Raw genomic sequence first — 20,783 nt, 5'->3', positions numbered from 1 at the left:
CCTCTGAACACAAGAGTCAGACACATGCAGACAGGCCTGAGACGCACAGCCTTGCCTGCTGTGCCCACGTCCTTCACTGAATGACAAGGATACCCTGCGTGTGTGTGTGTGTGTGTGTGTGTTTCTCTAGCGTTAATGCTGAGGCAGCCTGTAGTGTGGAAGCATGAGCTCTAATCCCCAGATCCTGGACTTCACAGGCCAGATCAAGAAGAGAAACATGTGTGAAGCTTACTGAGACACACACAGGATTAGTCCTCTGTACATAGTGAGACATTCACAGACACTGCATTCTATCACTCTTAAAGATCCTATGTGTTTTAAATACATTTATGTATTTTGCTTTTATCCACAGTGACTAACATTGCATTCAAGGTATACAGTCATTATACTGCAAAAAAAAGATTTTCTTACTCTGTATTTTTGCCTTGATTTCCAGTATAAATATCTAAACATTCTTAAATCAAGATACATTTGAACATAAATGTGTGTTGGCAATGTGTGTACACAACCACCCTAGTCCGCTACAGCAGGCTTGTACTAATAGTGGATAAAAGCAAGATGAAAAATAAGTTATAACCATAATTAAACTAAATTATACTTGTTCTATCTCCATACAGCATATATTCTCTGGCTCTGTGGGCATTATTGTCCGAAATGAACACCGCTGCTGAGAGTTTCTGTTTTGATATTATCATTCCATGAGATGAGATTGTCTTGGCTCTGAAGCGCGAGCTTGTGAGGCTCCGCCCTCTGTGCGGCAGCAGCAGCTCATTTGCATTTAAAGGGATACACACTAAAACGGCATGTTTTTCTGAGCCCCAAAAAAACATGCTGTAAAAAATTATCTGTTGGGTATTTTGAGCTAAAACTTAAAGGGTCATTTCACCCGTGGAGACATGAATGTGTATTGAAAGTGGGTCATTTATGTAGAAGAAATGTGAAATTATTTTTGACTTTGGAGCTTTCTAGACTGAGAAAAGCCAGAAAATGTATTTTTGGCTTATGTGGATGAAAGACAACAACTCCCAGAATGCACTTGCTTCGCTGCCTTACAAGGCCACTCCCAAGCCACGCCTACCGGTAAGACAGCGCATTTGAAAACAAAAACATCAAGGCAAGGCTAGGCTACGAGTGAGTCTCCGTGACGAGTTTGCCCAAAATGTCCGGGATTCGGCTTTTGCGTTCTACAGTCACCATTCATCATGTTTACTGTGGCGAGCAGGACGAGGCTGAGGGGCATAGAGAGAACGGCGCGAGGCCGGTGGCGTGATTACTGACGACCGACACCTGTGAGGCACTGTTCTCGTATCTCGCACGGAGGAGCAGGTATTTTCTTAGCAATGGTAAAACACACATCAACCGATCACGCCACCGGCCTCGCGTCTTTCAACCGATCACGCCACCGGCCTCGCGTCTTTCTCCCGCGGCGCTAGCCTCGTCCTGCTCCCTGCATTACTGTGATTACTAATGAGCGCGCCTGTGAGATGCACCGGTCTCATGGGCTATCTCTCACGGAGGTGCGGGTATTTTCTTAGCAATGTTAAAACGCAAATCAACCGATTACTTGTTTAGCATTCATGTAAACATTACATTCAGATTCACCAATCGGGGTGAATTCAGTTAGATTGAAACAAAAGGTGAGCATGTAAACAATGGATGGCGACCGCAGAAAGCAAAAGCTGAATCCCGGACATTTTTGTCGATCTCGACGGCCGGACATGTCCGGGAAATAGAGTATGGTAACCCCTACTACTCAGCTTTCTTCGTCCCCGTTTTCTGCAGGTTTCTGCCGTTGAAATCAAACGCACTCGCACTGATCTGTGATAGGTCTGTTAGCGCATTAGGTCCAACCCCCTATGGGCGGGTTTGAAAGGGTGGATCTTGTGCTTGTAGTCTTAACAGAAATCCCCCCCTCTTACACTTCCTCCTACAATGACGCAAAATGACGATTTTTGCGTCATTGTAGGAGGAAGTGTAAAGAGGTAAATACAGATTTCTCTCGTCTCGGGGGAAAATGAAAAAATGTTGCATGACCATTCAATAGTATGACTGGGTTTCTAACAATGCAAAGCTTAATGCAAATGGGTGAAGTGTCCCTTTAACATACAACTTCTGAGGACATCAGAGACTTATTTTACATCTTGTGAAAAGGGTCATAATAGGTGCCCTTTAAAGTATAAATATACTTTATTATCATGAAAATACCAGAGAAGGCTTGAAGAACTCAGATAAACCATATATTGTAGTAGTCATGTGTATTAGTCATGTTTAATCAAAGCGTTTCAATCTTCTGTTTATTCAGCTACAGTGATAGTATGATGCCCATAGGGATTTCCTGGAATGACGTGCGTTATCGAACTTCTGCGGGGCATATTTCAAGTGTCTCTGGCTTTCAGATGGAGCAGCATTTACTACTGATCACAGAGCCGTGCTGCACTGACAAGCTGCACATAAAATAATCACAGCCTTTGCCAAATCTTATGCGGTTTCATTTCAAATAATCGTGCAGCTGTTAAAATGGTCTAGAACTGGGACTAGTGCAGAAGTACATACTGATCCGGATCTGTCATCCCCAGAGTAAAAACTGCTCAGACAGAGCGCAAAGTCTCACATACATGATACAACAACATGTGCCGTTCATCTGAACCTGATAGAAAATCCCTCATTCTACAGAAGAACGATGCCTCATCCACCCCCGTTTCCCCATGACTGCTCATTTCTCTCTTTTCTTCTGGTCTGGCTCTTGTCTTCTCCATACGGGGTTCCAGTGATTATTTTTGGCTCTTAATCTTGGTCTTATTTCTCGCGGCACCATCCTGACTTCCTTTCCAGCTGTTCATAATATTGTTATCTATCTTATTTTCTTGGCCACAAAGGACTGAATCTCTCTCAGTGCAGTCCATAAGTATTCAGTGAGTGTAGAGAGTGAGAGAGTTGCAAAAGACAGCTTTAAAGGAATAGTTCACTTAAAAATGATAATCACCTCAAGTTGTTTCAAACATGTATGAATTTCTTTCTTCTGCTGAACACAAAAGAAGATATTTGGAGGATTTTTTTGAAGAACAGTTGATGGACCCCATTGACTTTTTTTCTCTACTGTGGAAGTCAATGGGGTCCATCAACTATTTGGTTACCGACATTCTTCAAAATATCTTCTTTTGTGTTCAGCAGAAGAAAGAAATTCATAAAGGTTTGAAACAACTTGAGGATGAGTACAGGATGACTACATTTTTAAATGAACTATTCCTTTAACAATAAAACCGTTTTAAAGTTGAAGGTTGTTGGTTTTCATCTCCAAGGTTGTCATTTCCATTTTTGTATTTTTTCTTAACAGTGTCAGATACAAAAATCATTTGTATGAATATATACAAATCTAGCATTCACTTCTCTAGCATTCACCGACAACTGGTTTTCATCTCCATCTATTGAAGAAACTGTAAGTATAAGCATAATTACCTACAGTAAAATCATTAAAATCTCACCAGATCTTGTGTGATTTTTTTTACTTAGCAGGTGAAATATGACGTTTTCAAGATAAAGACTGACTTTAATATTGCTTGATTTTTAATAACGATTCCATAAATATCTGATGGTGTTTACATTTAAATGAGCCTCGTCCTTTTGTCAGACCTTCGTACTGATGTTCTTTTACTGTCTCAAACTGTCAAAGACAGCAGAGAAAAGCAAGACCATGGTTTCTGAATGTCTGAAATGAGTAAGAATTTCATTAAAAGTATCCAAAGAAAGTCACTGACCTAATTTGCCTCATTGTCTTTATTAACTAAATGAATATGATTTTACTGACTATACTGGATTGTTTAAAATATGCTTGAGCTGCCCGATTGTGGGCAAATTGAGAATCACATTAAAAAAAAAAAAAATAATAATTAAATGGAGATCACAAATCACCCTCGATACTGAACAGACAACTAAACAAAATAACAAGTAATTTACAGATAGGTTCAAATGAAGTGTTAACTGCCGCAGTCTATTAAATAGTTTAAAATGAATGATTCAATGACTCACTCATAAAGAGTTTGCTTGTTTAATTACTGGATGAATCAGTGATTTTTGAATGAATGTTTCAATGATAAAAACATTTTTCAACAGTCACTTGTCGCCACCTACTGGTGTAACGATGTAATCGATACAATATTTCTGTGAATCTCTGTGATCGAATTGTCAATGGTTTAATAGACGTAGCCAGATTTTTGTCATTTAGGAACAAGATCGAGTGGGTGTTTGAATCGAGTTTGCGATCATTTATCGTGTTACTAATTTATCGTGTTATTAATTGTGTTACTGTTGCTGTTGCTTCAACTGGTTGGTTCATCAGTCCAAACTGGACTTTTGAGTCCATCTGCATTGAATGAATCCATTATTCAGCCTCACATTGGCACTAATGCTTGCCTGTTGGGTAATTGGTTCTTCCATTGCATTCAGATTAGCTTTGGCTTTCAGAGGAAGTAGAATATTTGGTTGATGGTTTACCACCATAGACCTTACATCAACATTTATTTTCATATTAGCAGATTTGTTTGAAACATTAACAGATGCCTTTTCTACCAGAGGTGATAACAATGCGACAACAGCATTATCTTGCTGTGCAGCATGTTGAAAACGCTTGCGGGTTAGCATAGTTTTCAATAATTAACCTCTGGGTCTACCGCAGTCTTTGGTGACGCAGGTTGTTTGAACTCATTGCTGAATTCTTTCTTCTTTACAGTACAACACTAAGTTTGTGATATTTTCTCAGTCTCTGATCTGCTTGCTTTCCTGCCAGACCCTTTTGTTTGGTCAGAAAAGCCAACAAGGAAACAGATAATTGTTGTTGGTGTTACTTGTTTCTCCAGAAATGAGGGAACTGTGTGGGTCAAAATCAGGAAACAGAGCTATTGTCTCTGTAACAATATAATAAACAGAACTTACTGAACTTAGATCCAATTTTCATGAGAATAGCAGCCAATTCATCACTGTTACACTGTATAGAATGAATGAAAAATTATTACGTATTTATTGAAATGAATTTACATGCTTTCGTTGTCTACGTAGGTTTTTTTTATTTTTATTTTTTTAATTGGATTTTAAAAGGCATTCTTAATTCAATTCTGAATGGTGTATGATTCCCTGGTGAATATCCATTTGAATTGTTGCCATACAGCTTTCGTGTATTCCTCACCTGTTCATTGTATTAATTTACTTCTTTTTCCTTGATTCATTGTCGCTTCTTTTTTCATTGTTTCCCTTACAGAGCTGTTATGTTTTTATTCCCATTTTGGATTAATCTTTGTAGCTTTTGGGTTAGTAACAATGAATAATGGTTTTACTAGGCTGTAGCTACATATTTAGGTGTTTACATATTTTATGTGAATATTCTCTCCATAATCTTCATAGCATCAGTGAAAGTCTGACTGTAAAGCTGTAAAAGGTTATGGTAATTACGATATGGCGCGAACGCAGAACTAGTTTCAATGAATGTCTTGCTTCAGAAGTGATTGTGGTGAAAGTGTTCAAATACTGATATGGCTTCAGTGTGCACTCGTCTTAAAGCATTTTTTTAGGTTTATGTTAGGGATAATCCACGGCTACGCTACCCCATCGTTGCTGAAAAATATGATGTAGTGATTCAGTTTTATCAATAAAAATCCAGGGATCTAGCTATGGATTAAACCGTTTTATTGCACACCTTCCAACCAATCAGAATCGAGTATTCAGACAGACCATGATATAATGTCTAAATAATTCTCTTCTATTGTGTTTTATCTACTGCATCATATATTGACATCCTTAAAGGTATTTCTCAATGAATTGGTGGATCCATCCAGTTCACAAAACATATGGTAGTTAAAGCTTGCTTAAAGGTAAGATTATCAGTGAATAACAACTTAAATTTATTTTGAGTCCTTTTTGAATCAGGGTTATTAACTAAAAATAATAAAATCAAAATATTAGTTGAAAAACTTAATCTAAACGAATATTTGAAATGTTTCCTTGGTAATGAGCTGAAATATGTTTAAAGGTCCCGTTCTTCGTGATCCCATGTTTCAAACTTTAGTTAGTGTGTAATGTTGTTGTTAGAGTATAAATAATATCTGTAAAATTATAAAGCTCAAAGTTCAATGCCAAGCGAGATATTTTATTTAACAGAAGTTGACTACAAAAAACGGCTGGATTGGACTACACCCCTCTACTTCCTTCTTTAATGACGTCATTAAAACCGTTTTTTGACTAACCTCCGCCCACAGGAATACAGGCGTATTGATGGCGAAATGTCGACAGACGTGGTTGATGTTTATCTATAATCGGATACCGCAAAAGTTTAATTCGAAGTTGTTAGTTTGCTCTGTCCATTTCACCACGGACTGTTTCTCTAACCTGGAATAATATCAAGCAGGCTTCTCTCAGCGTTTCATACTAACGAAGGGGGCAATTTCAACTATATTCCAGCAAGCGGTAAGTAGTGATTTACTATGGAAGTAGCGATCAACTTCACATCGTTTCTCTTAGTAGGATGAAAATAATCTTACTTAAACTGTGATTAATATACAGAAAGCGATCAAAGAACAATCCCTTTCCAATCGCCCAAGCTGTCAATCACACAGCGCGAGTTTATCTGGACACTTGCCAAAACTCGTTATGAAATCAATGACGCTGTTACACTGCACAACGAAGCTCTTACTGTATTTATATACCTCATGTTTGCATTGGTGAAATCATTAGTGAGAGTGCAGAAACTGCGTTGCAATGATAAGATCTTCATTCACGCGATCAACAGACTGTCATCTGCTCAATGCTCATCAACCTTTTATGTGATTGAAATAGATCTAAATACTTAAAAAACTTCTCGTGATTCGTTAATCCCGATAGCTGTAATAGTAAAAACGTATAATAGCTGTAATAGTAAAAGTTTTCCAGATAGTTACACATGTAATGCCAGATATTTCATATGCAAGCATGTCAGCCAATCACAGCAGAGGGCGTTTACACTGAAGTCTCGCAGCAGACACGCCCCTTCAAACAGAGTGTTCAAACCAGGGAATGAAATCAGGCTAGGAAATATGCCTTTTATTTCTAAATTATAACAATTTTTGATCTAAAAAACATACTAACATTATAAGGGCACCCCAGGAAACATTATAAAATAATAAAATAATCCATGGAATGGGACCTTTAAGTTGAAGCACTAAATTAAAAAAATAAAATAATTAAATAGCAATATTAAAAAAATCATATTTCATTGTACGGTAATTGTGTGGAAAAGAACGACATGCTAGAACATTAATAAAAATGTCTCCTTTTGAGTTTTACTGAGGTCTTGAATGACTTGTTGAGGATAAGTAAATAGGGTAGTTATAGGAACTTAGAAGTGACGTAAGCCGAGCAAGTAAACTGTATACAAAAAAAGTATTATAGCATTTGCCATGTTGTTGCTAGCTGAGCAGAAATGCATAAAATACATCTTTCGCCTGGTCCCTTCAAAGTTGCATTGGGTTTCCTCCTTATTGTAAAGGTTGAGAAGTGCCACTGTAAAAAATAATACTGTTGGTTTAACATAGTTACCTTAATACCTTAAAATTTTGAGTTCATTAAAATAAAAACATTTAAGTAATACAACAAAGGAGATTGGTTTAATAAATAGAAAACACAAAATATTATGTTATCTGAATCAGTTGATTTGGCAATAGATAAAATGTTGTGATAAATCATGAAAATGATTTTTTACAGTGTGACTTCGGTCCAGCTATTGCTGTTTTGCTTATTCATGGAGTGAATATATAGGCTATAAACTTTGTTTGCACGACTTTTATAAAAATGGCAGGTGTTTCGAATGCGTTCGGCCAATCAACACACACTTACATCACTGGTAGTTCCTACAGTGCGGGGTTAGATTCTGTACTTCTTCCAATCGTTATTGAAACTATGAAAGCGTTCCTCCGGTGCGAAAGCCCCTAATGATGACCGGGAACTGTAAAACAGCAGAACCTCTGATCTGTCGTGTGTGTGAGTTTGGGGTCCCCAAGTGTGCAGTACATCAGAGAGGACCCTCGTTTCCCCTGTCATTGACTTCTGTTATGTTTTATCTCAGTGGCGGCTGCTGCTTTTGCCCGTTTTCCATCCAGTGGTTTTCAGCTTCATTTGCCCCTCTAATGAAGATTTAGAGGCTCTAGGATCTCTAAAAGAAGAGAAAGAGAGAAAGCAGTAGCACAGAAGGAAAGAGAAAGCATTTTTAATGCCTGTGAAAACAGAAGAGATACTAAACTCAGGCTGAGAAAATGAACACAAATGAAAAACAAAACAGAGAAACAGCATCCCATCTAAGGCACATGTCCACACCATGGGCAAACACTGCCAACAAACAGTGTTCTCATCAAATCCAAAGGTAGAAAAGTGTCAAAATGACATGCAGTCACCAGCAAATTACACAAGGTCAAATTGTGAATCTGAATTAATTCCCCACCCCAGAATCACACACACTCACACACAGGCCACTTTCTGAGGAATTGAAAAATTAAAACAACCAACCAAAGATTGAATCTGCCACAGTAAGAGAAGGCTATATTCATAAATGGCAAAAATGATATTATAAATTAGGTTAGAGGATAATACAGCAGAATAAGTTGATAACAGTAATTGCACTTAATAATAAGTTGCACAATAATTTGATAAAATCTGAACAGTTAGTGAAAAGAAAAAAACAAAAAAACATTGAGTGGGGAACAAATAAATTGTAAAATGTTCCACCTTGCTTTTTGTATTGTTACACACACATATATATACTATATTTCCAAAAGAATTGGGACACCCCTCCAAATCATTGAATCCAGGTGTTCCAGTCACTTCCATGGCCACAGTTGTATAAATCGAGCACCTAGGCATGCAGACGCTTCTACAAACATTTGTGAAAGGATGGGTCGCTCTCAGGAGCTCAGTGAATTCAAGCGTGGGACCATGATAGTTTGCCACCTGTGCTATAAGTCCATTCGTGAAATTTCCTCACTACTAAATATTCCACGGTCAACTGTTAGTGGTATTATAACACAGTGGAAACAATTGGGAACAACAGCAACTCAGCCACGAAGTGATAGGCCACGTAAAATCACAGAGCGGGGTCAGCGCATGATGAGGCACACAGTGCGCAGAAGTCGCCAACTTTGCGCAGTCAATACCTCCAAACTTCGTGTGGCCTTCAGATTAGCTCAAGAACAGTGTGTAAAGAGCTTCATTGAATGGGTTTCCATGGCCAAGCAGCTTCATCCAAGCCTTACATCATCAGTGCAATGCAAAGTGTGGGATGCAGTGGTGTAAAGCACACCGCCACTGGACTCTTGAGCAGTGAGACGTGTCCTCTGGAGTGACGAATCGCGCTTCTCTGTCTGGCAATCCGATGGACGAGTCTGGGTTTGGCGGCTGCCAGGAGAACGGCACTTGCCTGACTGCATTGTGCCAAGTGTAAAGTTTGGTGGAGCGGGGATCATGGTGTGGGGTTGTTTTTCAGGGGTTGGGCTTGGCCCCTTAGTTCCAGTGAAAGAAACTCTTAATGCTTCAGCATACCCAGACATTTTGGAAAATGTCATGCTCCCAACTTTGTGAGAACAGTTTGGGGATGTTCCTGTTCCAACAAGACTGCGCACCAGTGCACAAATCACGGTCCATAAAGACACGGAAGAGCGAGTTTGGTGTGGAGGAACTTGACTGTCCTGCACAGAGTCCTGACCTCAACCCCATGAACAGCTTTGGGATGAATAAGAGCGGAGACTGAGAGCCAGGCCTTCTCGTCCAACATCAGTGCCTGAACTCACAAATGCGCTTCTAGAAGAATGGTCAAAAATTCCCATAAACACACTCCTAAACCTTGTGGAAAGCCTTCCCAGTAGAGTTGAAGCTATTATAGCAGCAAAGAGTGGGCCAACTCTATAATAAACCCTACGGATTAAGAACGGGATGTCATTAAAGTTCATGTGCATGTAAAGGCAGGCGTCCCAATACTTTTGTCAATATAGTGTGTGTGTGTGTGTATATATATATATATATATATATATATATATATATATATATATATATATATATATATATATATATATATATATATATATATATATATATATATATATACTATATACTATATAAAATGAAAATGTATAGCGCAGCTTTTTAATGAAGCAACATATGATAGATTGGACAGAACAAGAAAGGCTGTTGATAACCTTTTATTGTGCAAAAGTATTATGATATGAAAACTGCGCAGAATGATGCGCTTGAAGCAACACGGAGCCAGCAAGCAGCACTTCGCATTGATAAATTCAAAGCAAAAAGGGAAGAGATATTGATGCATAGTGTATTATATTGTATTAGACACTTGGTAGAAAGATGACAAGATTTAGAAACAGCAATTAACAAAATAAAGTCCTTTAGTGCAAAACCATGGCCTTAATCTACAAATACAGTATAATAATGGGAACATTGATCTTGAAATGAGTTTCATCGTGTTGACTGTCATACCCGAATGTGACACACTGTTTGAATGCTGAATGGAGAATGACTGAGGAGAGATGAGTTTTCATTAACATGCTTACGTAACATGCTATCAGTTTCTGATGCAGAAAAGTTAGTTCATGCATTCATGACCTCGAGACTAGATTACTGTAATGCTTTATTAGCCGGTTGTCCTGCATCCTTAATAAACAAGCTACAGTTAGTCCAAAATGCCGCCGCTAGAGTTCTTACTAGATCAAGAAAATATGATCATATAACACCAATTTTATCATCACTACATTGGTTACCTATAAAGTCCCGTATTAACTACAAGGTATTGCTACTGACTTATAAAGCCCTAAACGGCTTAGCTCCAGTCTATTTAACGGACCTTCTATCACCCTATAATCCATCGCGCTCTTTAAGATCACTAAATTCGAGGCTTTTGGTCATACCTAGGATATCCAGATCATCCAAAGGAGGGAGAGCATTTTCACATTTAGCTCCAAAACTCTGGAATAGTCTTCCAGATACTGTTCGTTGCTCAGACTCGCTCTCCCAGTTTAAAACTAGATTAAAGACACATCTCTTCAGCCAGGCATTCATATAATACTTTTAATCTTACAGTTAAATCCGACCTCTAGTTCATAGACGCCAGAGGAGAACTGGCCCCCGACTGAGCCTGGGTTCTCCCAGGGTTTTTTTTTTTCTCCATTAGGTCACCTGATGGAGTTTTTCGGTTCCTTGCCACTGTTGCCTTTGGCTTGCTCAGTTGGGGATACTTAATTTAATTAATCAATCAACAATACTATTGATCAGCATTACCAAACGTGGACGTTTTCCACTAGAAACAAACCTTGATGTATTATTTTAATTTAATACTATGAAGCTGCTTTGATACAATCTGTATTGTGAAAAGCGCTATATAAATAAACTTGACTTGACTTGACATTAACTTTAACTTAATGACTTAAATATTCATTAGTACCTCACATTAAAGGGGGGATGAATTGCTGTTTCATGCATACTGAGTTTTTTACACTGTTAAAGAGTTGGATTCCCATGCTAAACATGGACAAAGTTTCAAAAGTTAAGTTGTACGTTTGAAGGAGTATTTTTGTTCCAAAAATACTCCTTCCGGTTTGTCACAAGTTTCGGAAAGTTTTTTTCGAGTATGGCTCTGTCTTACGTAAGATAGAGCGGAATTTCCTTATATGGGTCCTAAGGGCACTTCTCCGCGGCCGCGCGCGCACTCGCAGACCAGAGAGAGAAGAGAGCGAAAGCAGTACGTTACCTCAAAGCGCTCTGCTCGGCTTTAGGGAAGTCAATGTCACCAAAGAAGGGGGTTTTTGGTTGGCAGGGCAAGACAACCCTGCACAGATTCCCAAAGAACCCAGCGTTAAGGGAATAGTGGATGGAGTTTGTTTTTTCGAAGCATCAACGGAGGTTGTGCACGACTCTTTGTTCCCTGCATTTCGACGATGATTGTTTTATAAACAAAGCCCAGATCATCTAATGCTTAAGGATCGAGCAGTCATGGAGAGTAAACTACTTCAAATGTCTCTCTGTGTTGTTGTTAGATCAGTTAGCACAGCTATAGCACACCGCCCACACGGCCCGCCCCCAGCCGCTCGGTTTTTTCCGGAAAGACTCGGTACAGCCAATCTTTAACTTATAAATATAATAAAACTAAAGACGTTTTGGAGATATGAAGGATGCAATACTACTCTATAGGTACTCAAGATTAACAGGAGATTGAGTGAAAATGAGCATTTCACCCCCCCTTTAAGCTATCAAATGGCTTCAGAAGTCTTGGAATATAGTGCACGTAGTTGCACGCAATAACAGTAAATGATGCATAATTTCAAGTAAATAACCCTAAATCAAACCCTAATCCGAATCGTAACTCTATAATAAGTACATGTAGTTAAATAATTTTCAGTACTTATCTGAGTAAGTACAATGTAACTACATTACCTTAAAATAAAGTGTAACCGATTAATCTAAGGATTATTTGTTAAAGTCCCCCTGTAGTCAATAATTCTATCCCTTAAAACTCATCTTTGATCACCAAAATTACATATTTAAAAATGTTTTCCTTCATAAAAATGATTCATGCCTTCCATGAATATGCAAATGAGCCCCGCCTCCACTCACTCACACATCTCAGAGATCCACTTGTTGACGATCACACGTTGATCTGATTGGTTACAAGGTAGTTTGTGACGTCAGAAACACCAGCGATTTCACACCGTGTTTTTGAGACTGTCTTTGATTCACTGCAGTTTAAGGAGAAAATACTCAGGACAAATACGGACAAATACGGACAAATACAAACACAGAAAATGTTCCGTATTTATTTTATTTTTTTCTTATTTTATTACTGACTGTTCACTTGTCTTTTATATTGTTTCATAATTTTTTATTAGTCAGGCTAGTAGTTTTTGCTGTGGTATCAAAAATAGGTTCGAGAATAGTGAAATTGCAAAGATCTACAAATATGGTGTCATAATAAGCTATTTAATAGAATACAATGTTGAGTCTAAAACAATGAGTCAAAAACAGTAACAATAATAGTGAAAAGTATGGCAGGGCAAGTAAAAATTTAACCATTGGCCCGACTGAGATGTAGGCCGGATATTGACTTATATTGTCTGAACAAACGGATCACAATTTCATCCATGCAAAATAACACTGCAGACACTGAAGATCAGATCGGATATATGTGCAAAGTGATCAAATCCACTGCAGGGAAATGTGCCTGTCACCCAAAAAACAAATCTACAGTACGCCATATGTGAGCAAAACTTTGGTGTGAACAAGCCTAATTTGTCTGTCCCTACTTTGTATTGCAGTCAATTTAATTTTTTTTGCAACATATGCAAGTTTTGTAACGAAAGTCTTGCCGTGACTAATGCCAGTGTCATGTAAAGCGAGTGCTCGCAGTGACCTTGTCGTCTCGTTCGCACCTCCTCCTGAGCGAGCAGCTGTTTGTGTAATGTCTTCATCTTCTCTCTCGGCCCACAGAGCACTAAGAACTGGAGGGCGTCCGTGGATCTGACGGGACGACTGCTGACGGCTCATGGCCAGGGCTACGGCAAGAGCGGCCAGCCCACCGGACACACCACTGACTCCTTACAGGTGAGCACAACCTGTGCTCTCTACAGGGCTGCGGTCCAGCGCTTAAAGGGATAGTTCACCCAAAAATGAAAATTACCCCATGATTTACTCGCCCTCAAGCCATCCTAGGTGTGTAAGACTTTCTTCCTTCAGCCAAACACAATCGGAGTTATATTAAAATATCCTGGCTCTTTCAAGCTTTATAATGGGAGTGAATGGTACCTTACATTTTGAAGCTCTAAAAAGCACATCCATCCATCATTAAAGTAATCCATACGACTCCAGGGGGTTAAAGGGTTAGTTCACATAAAAATTAAAATTCTGTCTGTAATTACTCGCCCTCATGTTGTTCCAACCCCGTAAGACTTTTGTTCATCTTTGGAACACAAATTAAGATATTTTTGATGAAATCTGAGAGCTGTCTCACTCCTCCAAAGGGTTCTAGGTAATTTCATCTGCCAGCCCAGACTACGTGAATTCACCCAGGCCCATACAGAAGAAAATGAATAGTTGAATAAAGTCATTATTTTAGTTTTTTGTGCACAAAAAAGTATTCTCGTCGCTTGATAAACTTATGGTTGAGCCACTGTAGTCGCTTGGACTATTTTAAACATTGTCTTTACTAACTTTTCTGGGCTGGCAAGTTTCAGTTACCTAGAAGCCTATGTAGGAGTGATCCAACTCTCAGATTTCAACAAAAATAACTTAATTTGTGTTTAGAAGATGAACAAAGGTCTTACGGGGTTGGAACAACATGAGGGTGAGTAATTATACTGACAGTTTTCATTTTTGGGTGAACTAACCCTTTAATAAAGACCTTTTGAAGCGAAGCCATGTTTTTTTGTATGAACAATATCCATATTTATAACTTTATAAACTATAATCAGTGGCTTCCGCTGTCATACTCTACCTGACACATGACGTGTTGATAAATGCACAAGCACAGAAGATAGAGCACGACAAAACACCGGTCACAAACTAGAAGTCTAAAATTAGACTTTTAAAAAGAAATGTGGGAGGAGCTTGAGTTTGTACCCCAGCCCTATGTGTTTGACCCGAGAGGCGTCGACTCTTACCTGAGCTTCTCACCTAATTGTGGTTGAAATGTTTTTAATTGAAATATTCACAGCTTGAATGTACCATACAACCGTATTCAATGTCAGCCTGAAAATGCACTGCTTAAAATGCAAGCACTTTTAATCCAATGCGTTTTTTTTTCAATGTTTCAAAGTAGGGCTGTCACGATATGATATCGCGATTATCGCGTCCAAAATAAAAGTTTGTATTTACATAATAAATGTGTGTGTACTGTGTATAATTATTTTATATATATAAATACACACACATGCTTGTATATATTTAAGAAATATTTGCATGTATATACTGTTTATAGATTTATATATAATTTATATTATATAAATATAAATATTGTATATCTAAATAACATTTTTTTTATATATATATATATATATATATATACATGCACGTATGTGTATTTAAATATACAAAATAATTATACACAGTACACACACATTTATTATGAAAATACAAACTTTTATTTTGGATGCGATAATCGCGATATCATATCGTGACAGCCCTATTTCAAAGACATTTGTCATTAATTTACTTCCATTAAAAAGTTATTATTATAATGTTATTATATATATAAAACTGGATTTCGAATCAAGATCAGAATTTAAAGCTTGTGAATCAAAATTGACATTTGTGTCGATATCCAGCCCTAGAGTTTTGTTCAGTTCCCCACACTGATATACATGTGAAGCAGCAGAGCTGTCAGTGTTTGAGCTGGCGTCCCGACTCCCACTCAGTCCACAGTAACCCGCTGACGGGCCCGTGGCTCGTGTCAAAGCCCCCGCTCGCTTTGATGAGCGGCCTCACCCGGCTCCACACGCACTGCTGCAGAGAAGAGCTCGTCTGGAATACATGAAGATCACAAAGCATTGCACAACTCAGTTACAGAAAGAACAAAATGTTGAATTGTTATGTTGAAACAGACACCTCTTTTGTCTCTGCAGCTGTGGTTTGTGCGTCTTGCTCTTCTGGTGAAGCTCAACCTTTTCCAGAACGCTGAGCTGGAGTTTGAGCCCTTTGGGAATCTTGACCATCCAAACCTCTACTATGAATATTACCCGACGGTTTACCCTGGAAGACGAGGTAAAAGTTGTTTTATCGAGGCAATATAAATATATTCTGAAACAGTTTCCCATACACTACTGTTCACAGGTTTGGAGTCAGTTAGATACCTTTTTTTTAAATAATTTAATACTTTTATTGAGCAAAGATGCATTTATAGTGACATTTATACTGTAGTGTTATTAAAGATTTGTATTTCTGTTATAATTATTATTATTATTATTATTAAATCATTTATTTAACTTATTATTATAATAATAATATTATCTGTTGCTGCTGAATTTTATTAAGTGATTACTGATTGTGTAATTAATACTCTGCCTAAAGTCTTATTAGATGGCTGACAATATTTAGGATAATAAACTTTATCTCTTTTTTGTACCTCTTAATTTTTATTATCATTGTTATGTTTATGTTATAACGGTAGTAAAAGTCTGATTGCTATTTAATTTATACAAATGCAAGTATGTTTTATGTTACAGCATTTCCTGTACAATGAAATCTTTGCTTTGAATGCATTTGTCCTTCAGCTGTTCTAGGTTGTTTTGTTTTTAGTTTTTGTAGTTATCACAGTAGTTCTTTGTTTTGTGTTTGTTCTATGAGAAAGCAAAGGCACCAAATAAATTATTGTATTATATTGTGAATAAACACGATTATCTTAAATTGCAATAATATTTCACAGTATTACTGTGTTTTCAAACAAATAAATTAATCCTTGGAGAGCAGAAGAGACTTTTTAAAAGTCTTACAGACCCCAAACTTTTTAATGGGACTGTAAATATCTTTCAAAGCATGCCACGAACCTGGCAAAATTGGGCAAATCCAGCAATTAGTTACTTCTCAAATGCATCATAATATCAGCCCATTACCCAACAGAGCTTTATTTCCAGTCATACCAATAAAAACCTTTTGCAGTCGGTCAGGTGAAATTTAAAGATCTTCAGACCCAGGTCTACGTTACAAGATCCATCCTGATATCAAAGAGTGGTGTGATCAAAGCTTGTTTCACCAGCATGGAGTCTGTTTCATCAGTGTATTTACTGACAGAAAAAGAAGCAAGAATGGGAAATGTTGTTAGTTTTTGCAGAAGAGAAAGCCTATGCATTATCCTATGCATAGGATAGAGAAGAGAATAGCCTATGCATGTTAATATCCCTAAATGTGTTTTATATGCCTCTGTCTTGGATGGTCAAGGCTCGATGGTGCCGTTCTCCATGCGTGTTTTGCACGCCGAGCTCCCTCAGTATCTGCAGAAGCCTCAGGATACTCTGGACCGCCTCCATAGAATAAAGAGCGTCTGTCAGAAGGTGAGCTGAACTTTACACCTCACTGGCTGCACCTGCTCTGCAGAGCTCTGAAATTTAATTAGCATAGCTGTAATTGGGGTTGTAAAACTTCTGTTCTTGTCCTTTCACAGATTCTGAGTAACCTGCAGGAGGGTTTAGCTGAGGACGGGAGTATGATGAACCTCACACAGGACAACAGACTCGGTACTTACCACTGAAATCTCTCCTCTAGACCTAGTGCATGTCAAATACAAAATCTGTCATCGTTTACTCATCCTCATTTCCACCACCCTTCAAATTGGTTATTTGTAAGCTTCTGTATCTGTTATGTTAAATTACATTATAGTCTTTTACGAGATATACACTTGTAGACTTTGCAGTCTTTCTCTTTTTGATAACTCATCTTGCAATCACTGATATCAAAATATTCGTACAATAAAAAGCTCTCTAAATTATACAATCCCTTCAGTATGCCTAAACTTCCTTTTAGAAAAGAAAATAGGAAAAAAAGTTACGTTTTTTTTTAACAATAAAACCCATATGGCAAAAATATACTATAATTTTTTGTGTATTACTAATATATTTGGTAAATACTGTATATTTATATAACTATATAAATATATTTATGGGGTTATGCACCTATTGCAATGGTGGCCGCAAAGCTTGGCTGCTACATACACCATCGGCCTGTACCAATCTGGCCACTGTATTCGTCTCGGGAGGACAAGACTGGCATCCAGTCTGGCGGATCCACCGCTAATATCAGTGCGAGCAGCTGGCATCCCCAGCCCAGTGGTCTCAAGTCCAGTGGTCTCAAGCCTGTTGGTCTCAGCGCTCCCTAGCCCAGTGGTCTCAAGCCTGTTGGTCTCAGCGCTCCCTAGCCCAGTGGTCTCAAGTCCGGTGGTCTCAGCGCTCCCTAGCCCAGTGGTCTCAAGTCCGGTGGTCTCAGCGCTCCCTAGCTCAGTGGTCTCAAGTCTGTTGGTCTCAGCGCTCCCTAGCCCAGTGGTCTCAAGCCTGTTGGTCTCAGTGCTCCCTAGCCCAGTGGTCTCAAGTCTGTTGGTCTCAGCGCTCCCTAGCCCAGTGGTCTCAAGTCCGGTGGTCTCAGCGCTCCCTAGCCCAGTGGTCTCAAGTCCAGTGGTCTCAAGCCTGTTGGTCTCAGCGCTCCCTAGCCCAGTGGTCTCAAGTCCAGTGGTCTCAAGTCCAGTGGTCTCAGCACTCCCTAGCCCAGTGGTCTCAAGTCCGGTGGTCTCAAGTCCGGTGGTCTCAGCGCTCCCTAGCCCAGTGGTCTCAAGTCTAGTGGTCTCAAGTCCGGTGGTCTCAGCGCTCCCTAGCCCAGTGGTCTCAAGTCTAGTGGTCTCAAGTCCGGTGGTCTCAAGTCCGGTGGTCTCAGCGCTCCCTAGCCCAGTGGTCTCAAGTCCAGTGGTCTCAAGCCTGTTGGTCTCAGCGCTCCCTAGCCCAGTGGTCTCAAGTCCAGTGGTCTCAAGTCCGGTGGTCTCAAGTCCAGTGGTCTCAGCGCTCCCTAACCCAGCGCTCCCTAGCCCAGTGGTCTCAAGTCCGGTGGTCTCAGCGCTCCCTAGCCCAGTGGTCTCAAGTCCAGTGGTCTCAAGCCTGTTGGTCTCAGCGCTCCCTAGCCCAGTGGTCTCAAGTCCAGTGGTATCAAATCCGGTGGTCTCAGCGCTCCCTAGCCCAGTGGTCTCAAGTCCGGTGGTCTCAGCGCTCCCTAGCCCAGTGGTCTCAAGTCTAGTGGTCTCAAGTCCGGTGGTCTCAGCGCTCCCTAGCCCAGTGGTCTCAAGTCCAGTGGTCTCAGCGCTCCCTAGCCCAGTGGTCTCAAGTCCAGTGGTCTCAAGCCTGTTGGTCTCAGCGCTCCCTAGCCCAGTGGTCTCAAGTCCGGTGGTCTCAGCGCTCCCTAGCCCAGTGGTCTCAAGTCCAGTGGTCTCAAGCCTGTTGGTCTCAGCGCTCCCTAGCCCAGTGGTCTCAAGTCCAGTGGTCTCAAGCCTGTTGGTCTCAGCGCTCCCTAGCCCAGTGGTCTCAAGTCCAGTGGTCTCAAGTCCGGTGGTCTCAGCGCTCCCTATCCCAGTGGTCTCAAGTCCGGTGGTCTCAAGTCCGGTGGTCTCAAGTCCAGTGGTCTCAGCGCTCCCTAACCCAGTGGTCTCAAGTCCAGTGGTCTCAAGTCCGGTGGTCTCAGCGCTCCCTAGCCCAGTGGTCTCAAGTCCAGTGGTCTCAAGTCCGGTGGTCTCAGCGCTCCCTAGCCCAGTGGTCTCAAGTCCAGTGGTCTCAAGCCTGTTGGTCTCAGCGCTCCCTAGCCCAGTGGTCTCAAGTCCAGTGGTCTCAAGTCCGGTGGTCTCAGCGCTCCCTAGCCCAGTGGTCTCAAGTCCAGTGGTCTCAGCGCTCCCTAGCCCAGTGGTCTCAAGTCCGGTGGTCTCAGCGCTCCCTAGCCCAGTGGTCTCAAGTCTAGTGGTCTCAAGTCCGGTGGTCTCAGCGCTCCCTAGCCCAGTGGTCTCAAGTCCAGTGGTCTCAGCGCTCCCTAGCCCAGTGGTCTCAAGTCCAGTGGTCTCAAGCCTGTTGGTCTCAGCGCTCCCTAGCCCAGTGGTCTCAAGTCCGGTGGTCTCAGCGCTCCCTAGCCCAGTGGTCTCAAGTCCAGTGGTCTCAAGCCTGTTGGTCTCAGCGCTCCCTAGCCCAGTGGTCTCAAGTCCAGTGGTCTCAAGCCTGTTGGTCTCAGCGCTCCCTAGCCCAGTGGTCTCAAGTCCAGTGGTCTCAAGTCCGGTGGTCTCAGCGCTCCCTAGCCCAGTGGTCTCAAGTCTAGTGGTCTCAAGTCCGGTGGTCTCAGCGCTCCCTAGCCCAGTGGTCTCAGCGCTCCCTAGCCCAGTGGTCTCAAGTCCAGTGGTCTCAAGCCTGTTGGTCTCAGCACTCCCTAGCCCAGTGGTCTCAAGTCCGGTGGTCTCAGCGCTCCCTAGCCCAGTGGTCTCAAGTCTGGTGGTCTCAGTGCTCCCTAGCCCAGTGGTCTCAAGTCCGGTGGTCTCAGCGCTCCCTAGCCCAGTGGTCTCAAGTCCAGTGGTCTCAAGTCTGGTGGTCTCAGTGCTCCCTATCCCAGTGGTCTCAAGTCTGTTGGTCTCAGCGCTCCCTAGCCCAGTGGTCTCAAGTCCGGTGGTCTCAGCACTCCCTAGCCCAGTGGTCTCAAGTCCAGTGGTCTCAAGTCTGGTGGTCTCAGTGCTCCCTATCCCAGTGGTCTCAAGTCTGTTGGTCTCAGCGCTCCCTAGCGCAGTGGTCTCAAGTCCGGTGGTCTCAAGCCTGTTGGTCTCAGCACTCCCTAGCCCAGTGGTCTCAAGTCCGGTGGTCTCTGCGCTCCCTAGCCCAGTGGTCTCAAGTCCAGTGGTCTCAGCGCTCCCTAGCCCAGTGGTCTCAAGTCCGGTGGTCTCAGCGCTCCCTAGCCCAGTGGTCTCAAGTCTGTTGGTCTCTGCGCTCCCTAGCCCAGTGGTCTCAAGTCCAGTGGTCTCAGTGCTCCCTAGCCCAGTGGTCTCAAGTCTGTTGGTCTCAGCGCTCCCTAGCCCAGTGGTCTCAAGTCCGGTGGTCTCAGCGCTCCCTAGCCCAGTGGTCTCAAGTCTGTTGGTCTCTGCGCTCCCAAGCCCAGTGGTCTCAAGTCCAGTGTCTCAGTGCTCCCTAGCCCAGTGGTCTAAAGTCTGTTGGTCTCTGCGCTCCCTAGCCCAGTGGTCTCAAGTCCAGTGGTCTCAGTGCTCCCTAGCCCAGTGGTCT

General features: G+C 41.2%; 1 protein-coding gene across 1 annotated transcript in view; it reads left to right on the top strand.

The window, feature by feature from the left end:
• trappc12 (trafficking protein particle complex subunit 12) overlaps positions 1–20,783 on the top strand; it is a 44,522-nt gene that overhangs the window by 12,618 nt on the left and 11,121 nt on the right. The window contains exons 4-7 of the mRNA XM_079853440.1: positions 13,501–13,614; positions 15,630–15,768; positions 16,942–17,054; positions 17,165–17,237. Coding sequence (XP_079709566.1) covers positions 13,501–13,614; positions 15,630–15,768; positions 16,942–17,054; positions 17,165–17,237 — 439 coding nt within the window. The remainder of the gene's footprint in view (positions 1–13,500; positions 13,615–15,629; positions 15,769–16,941; positions 17,055–17,164; positions 17,238–20,783) is intronic.

The sequence above is a fragment of the Squalius cephalus genome (assembly GCF_949319135.1).
Source record: "Squalius cephalus genome assembly, chromosome: 20".
NCBI lineage: Eukaryota > Metazoa > Chordata > Actinopteri > Cypriniformes > Leuciscidae > Squalius > Squalius cephalus.
This window is presented reverse-complemented; position numbering and strand designations above follow the sequence as displayed.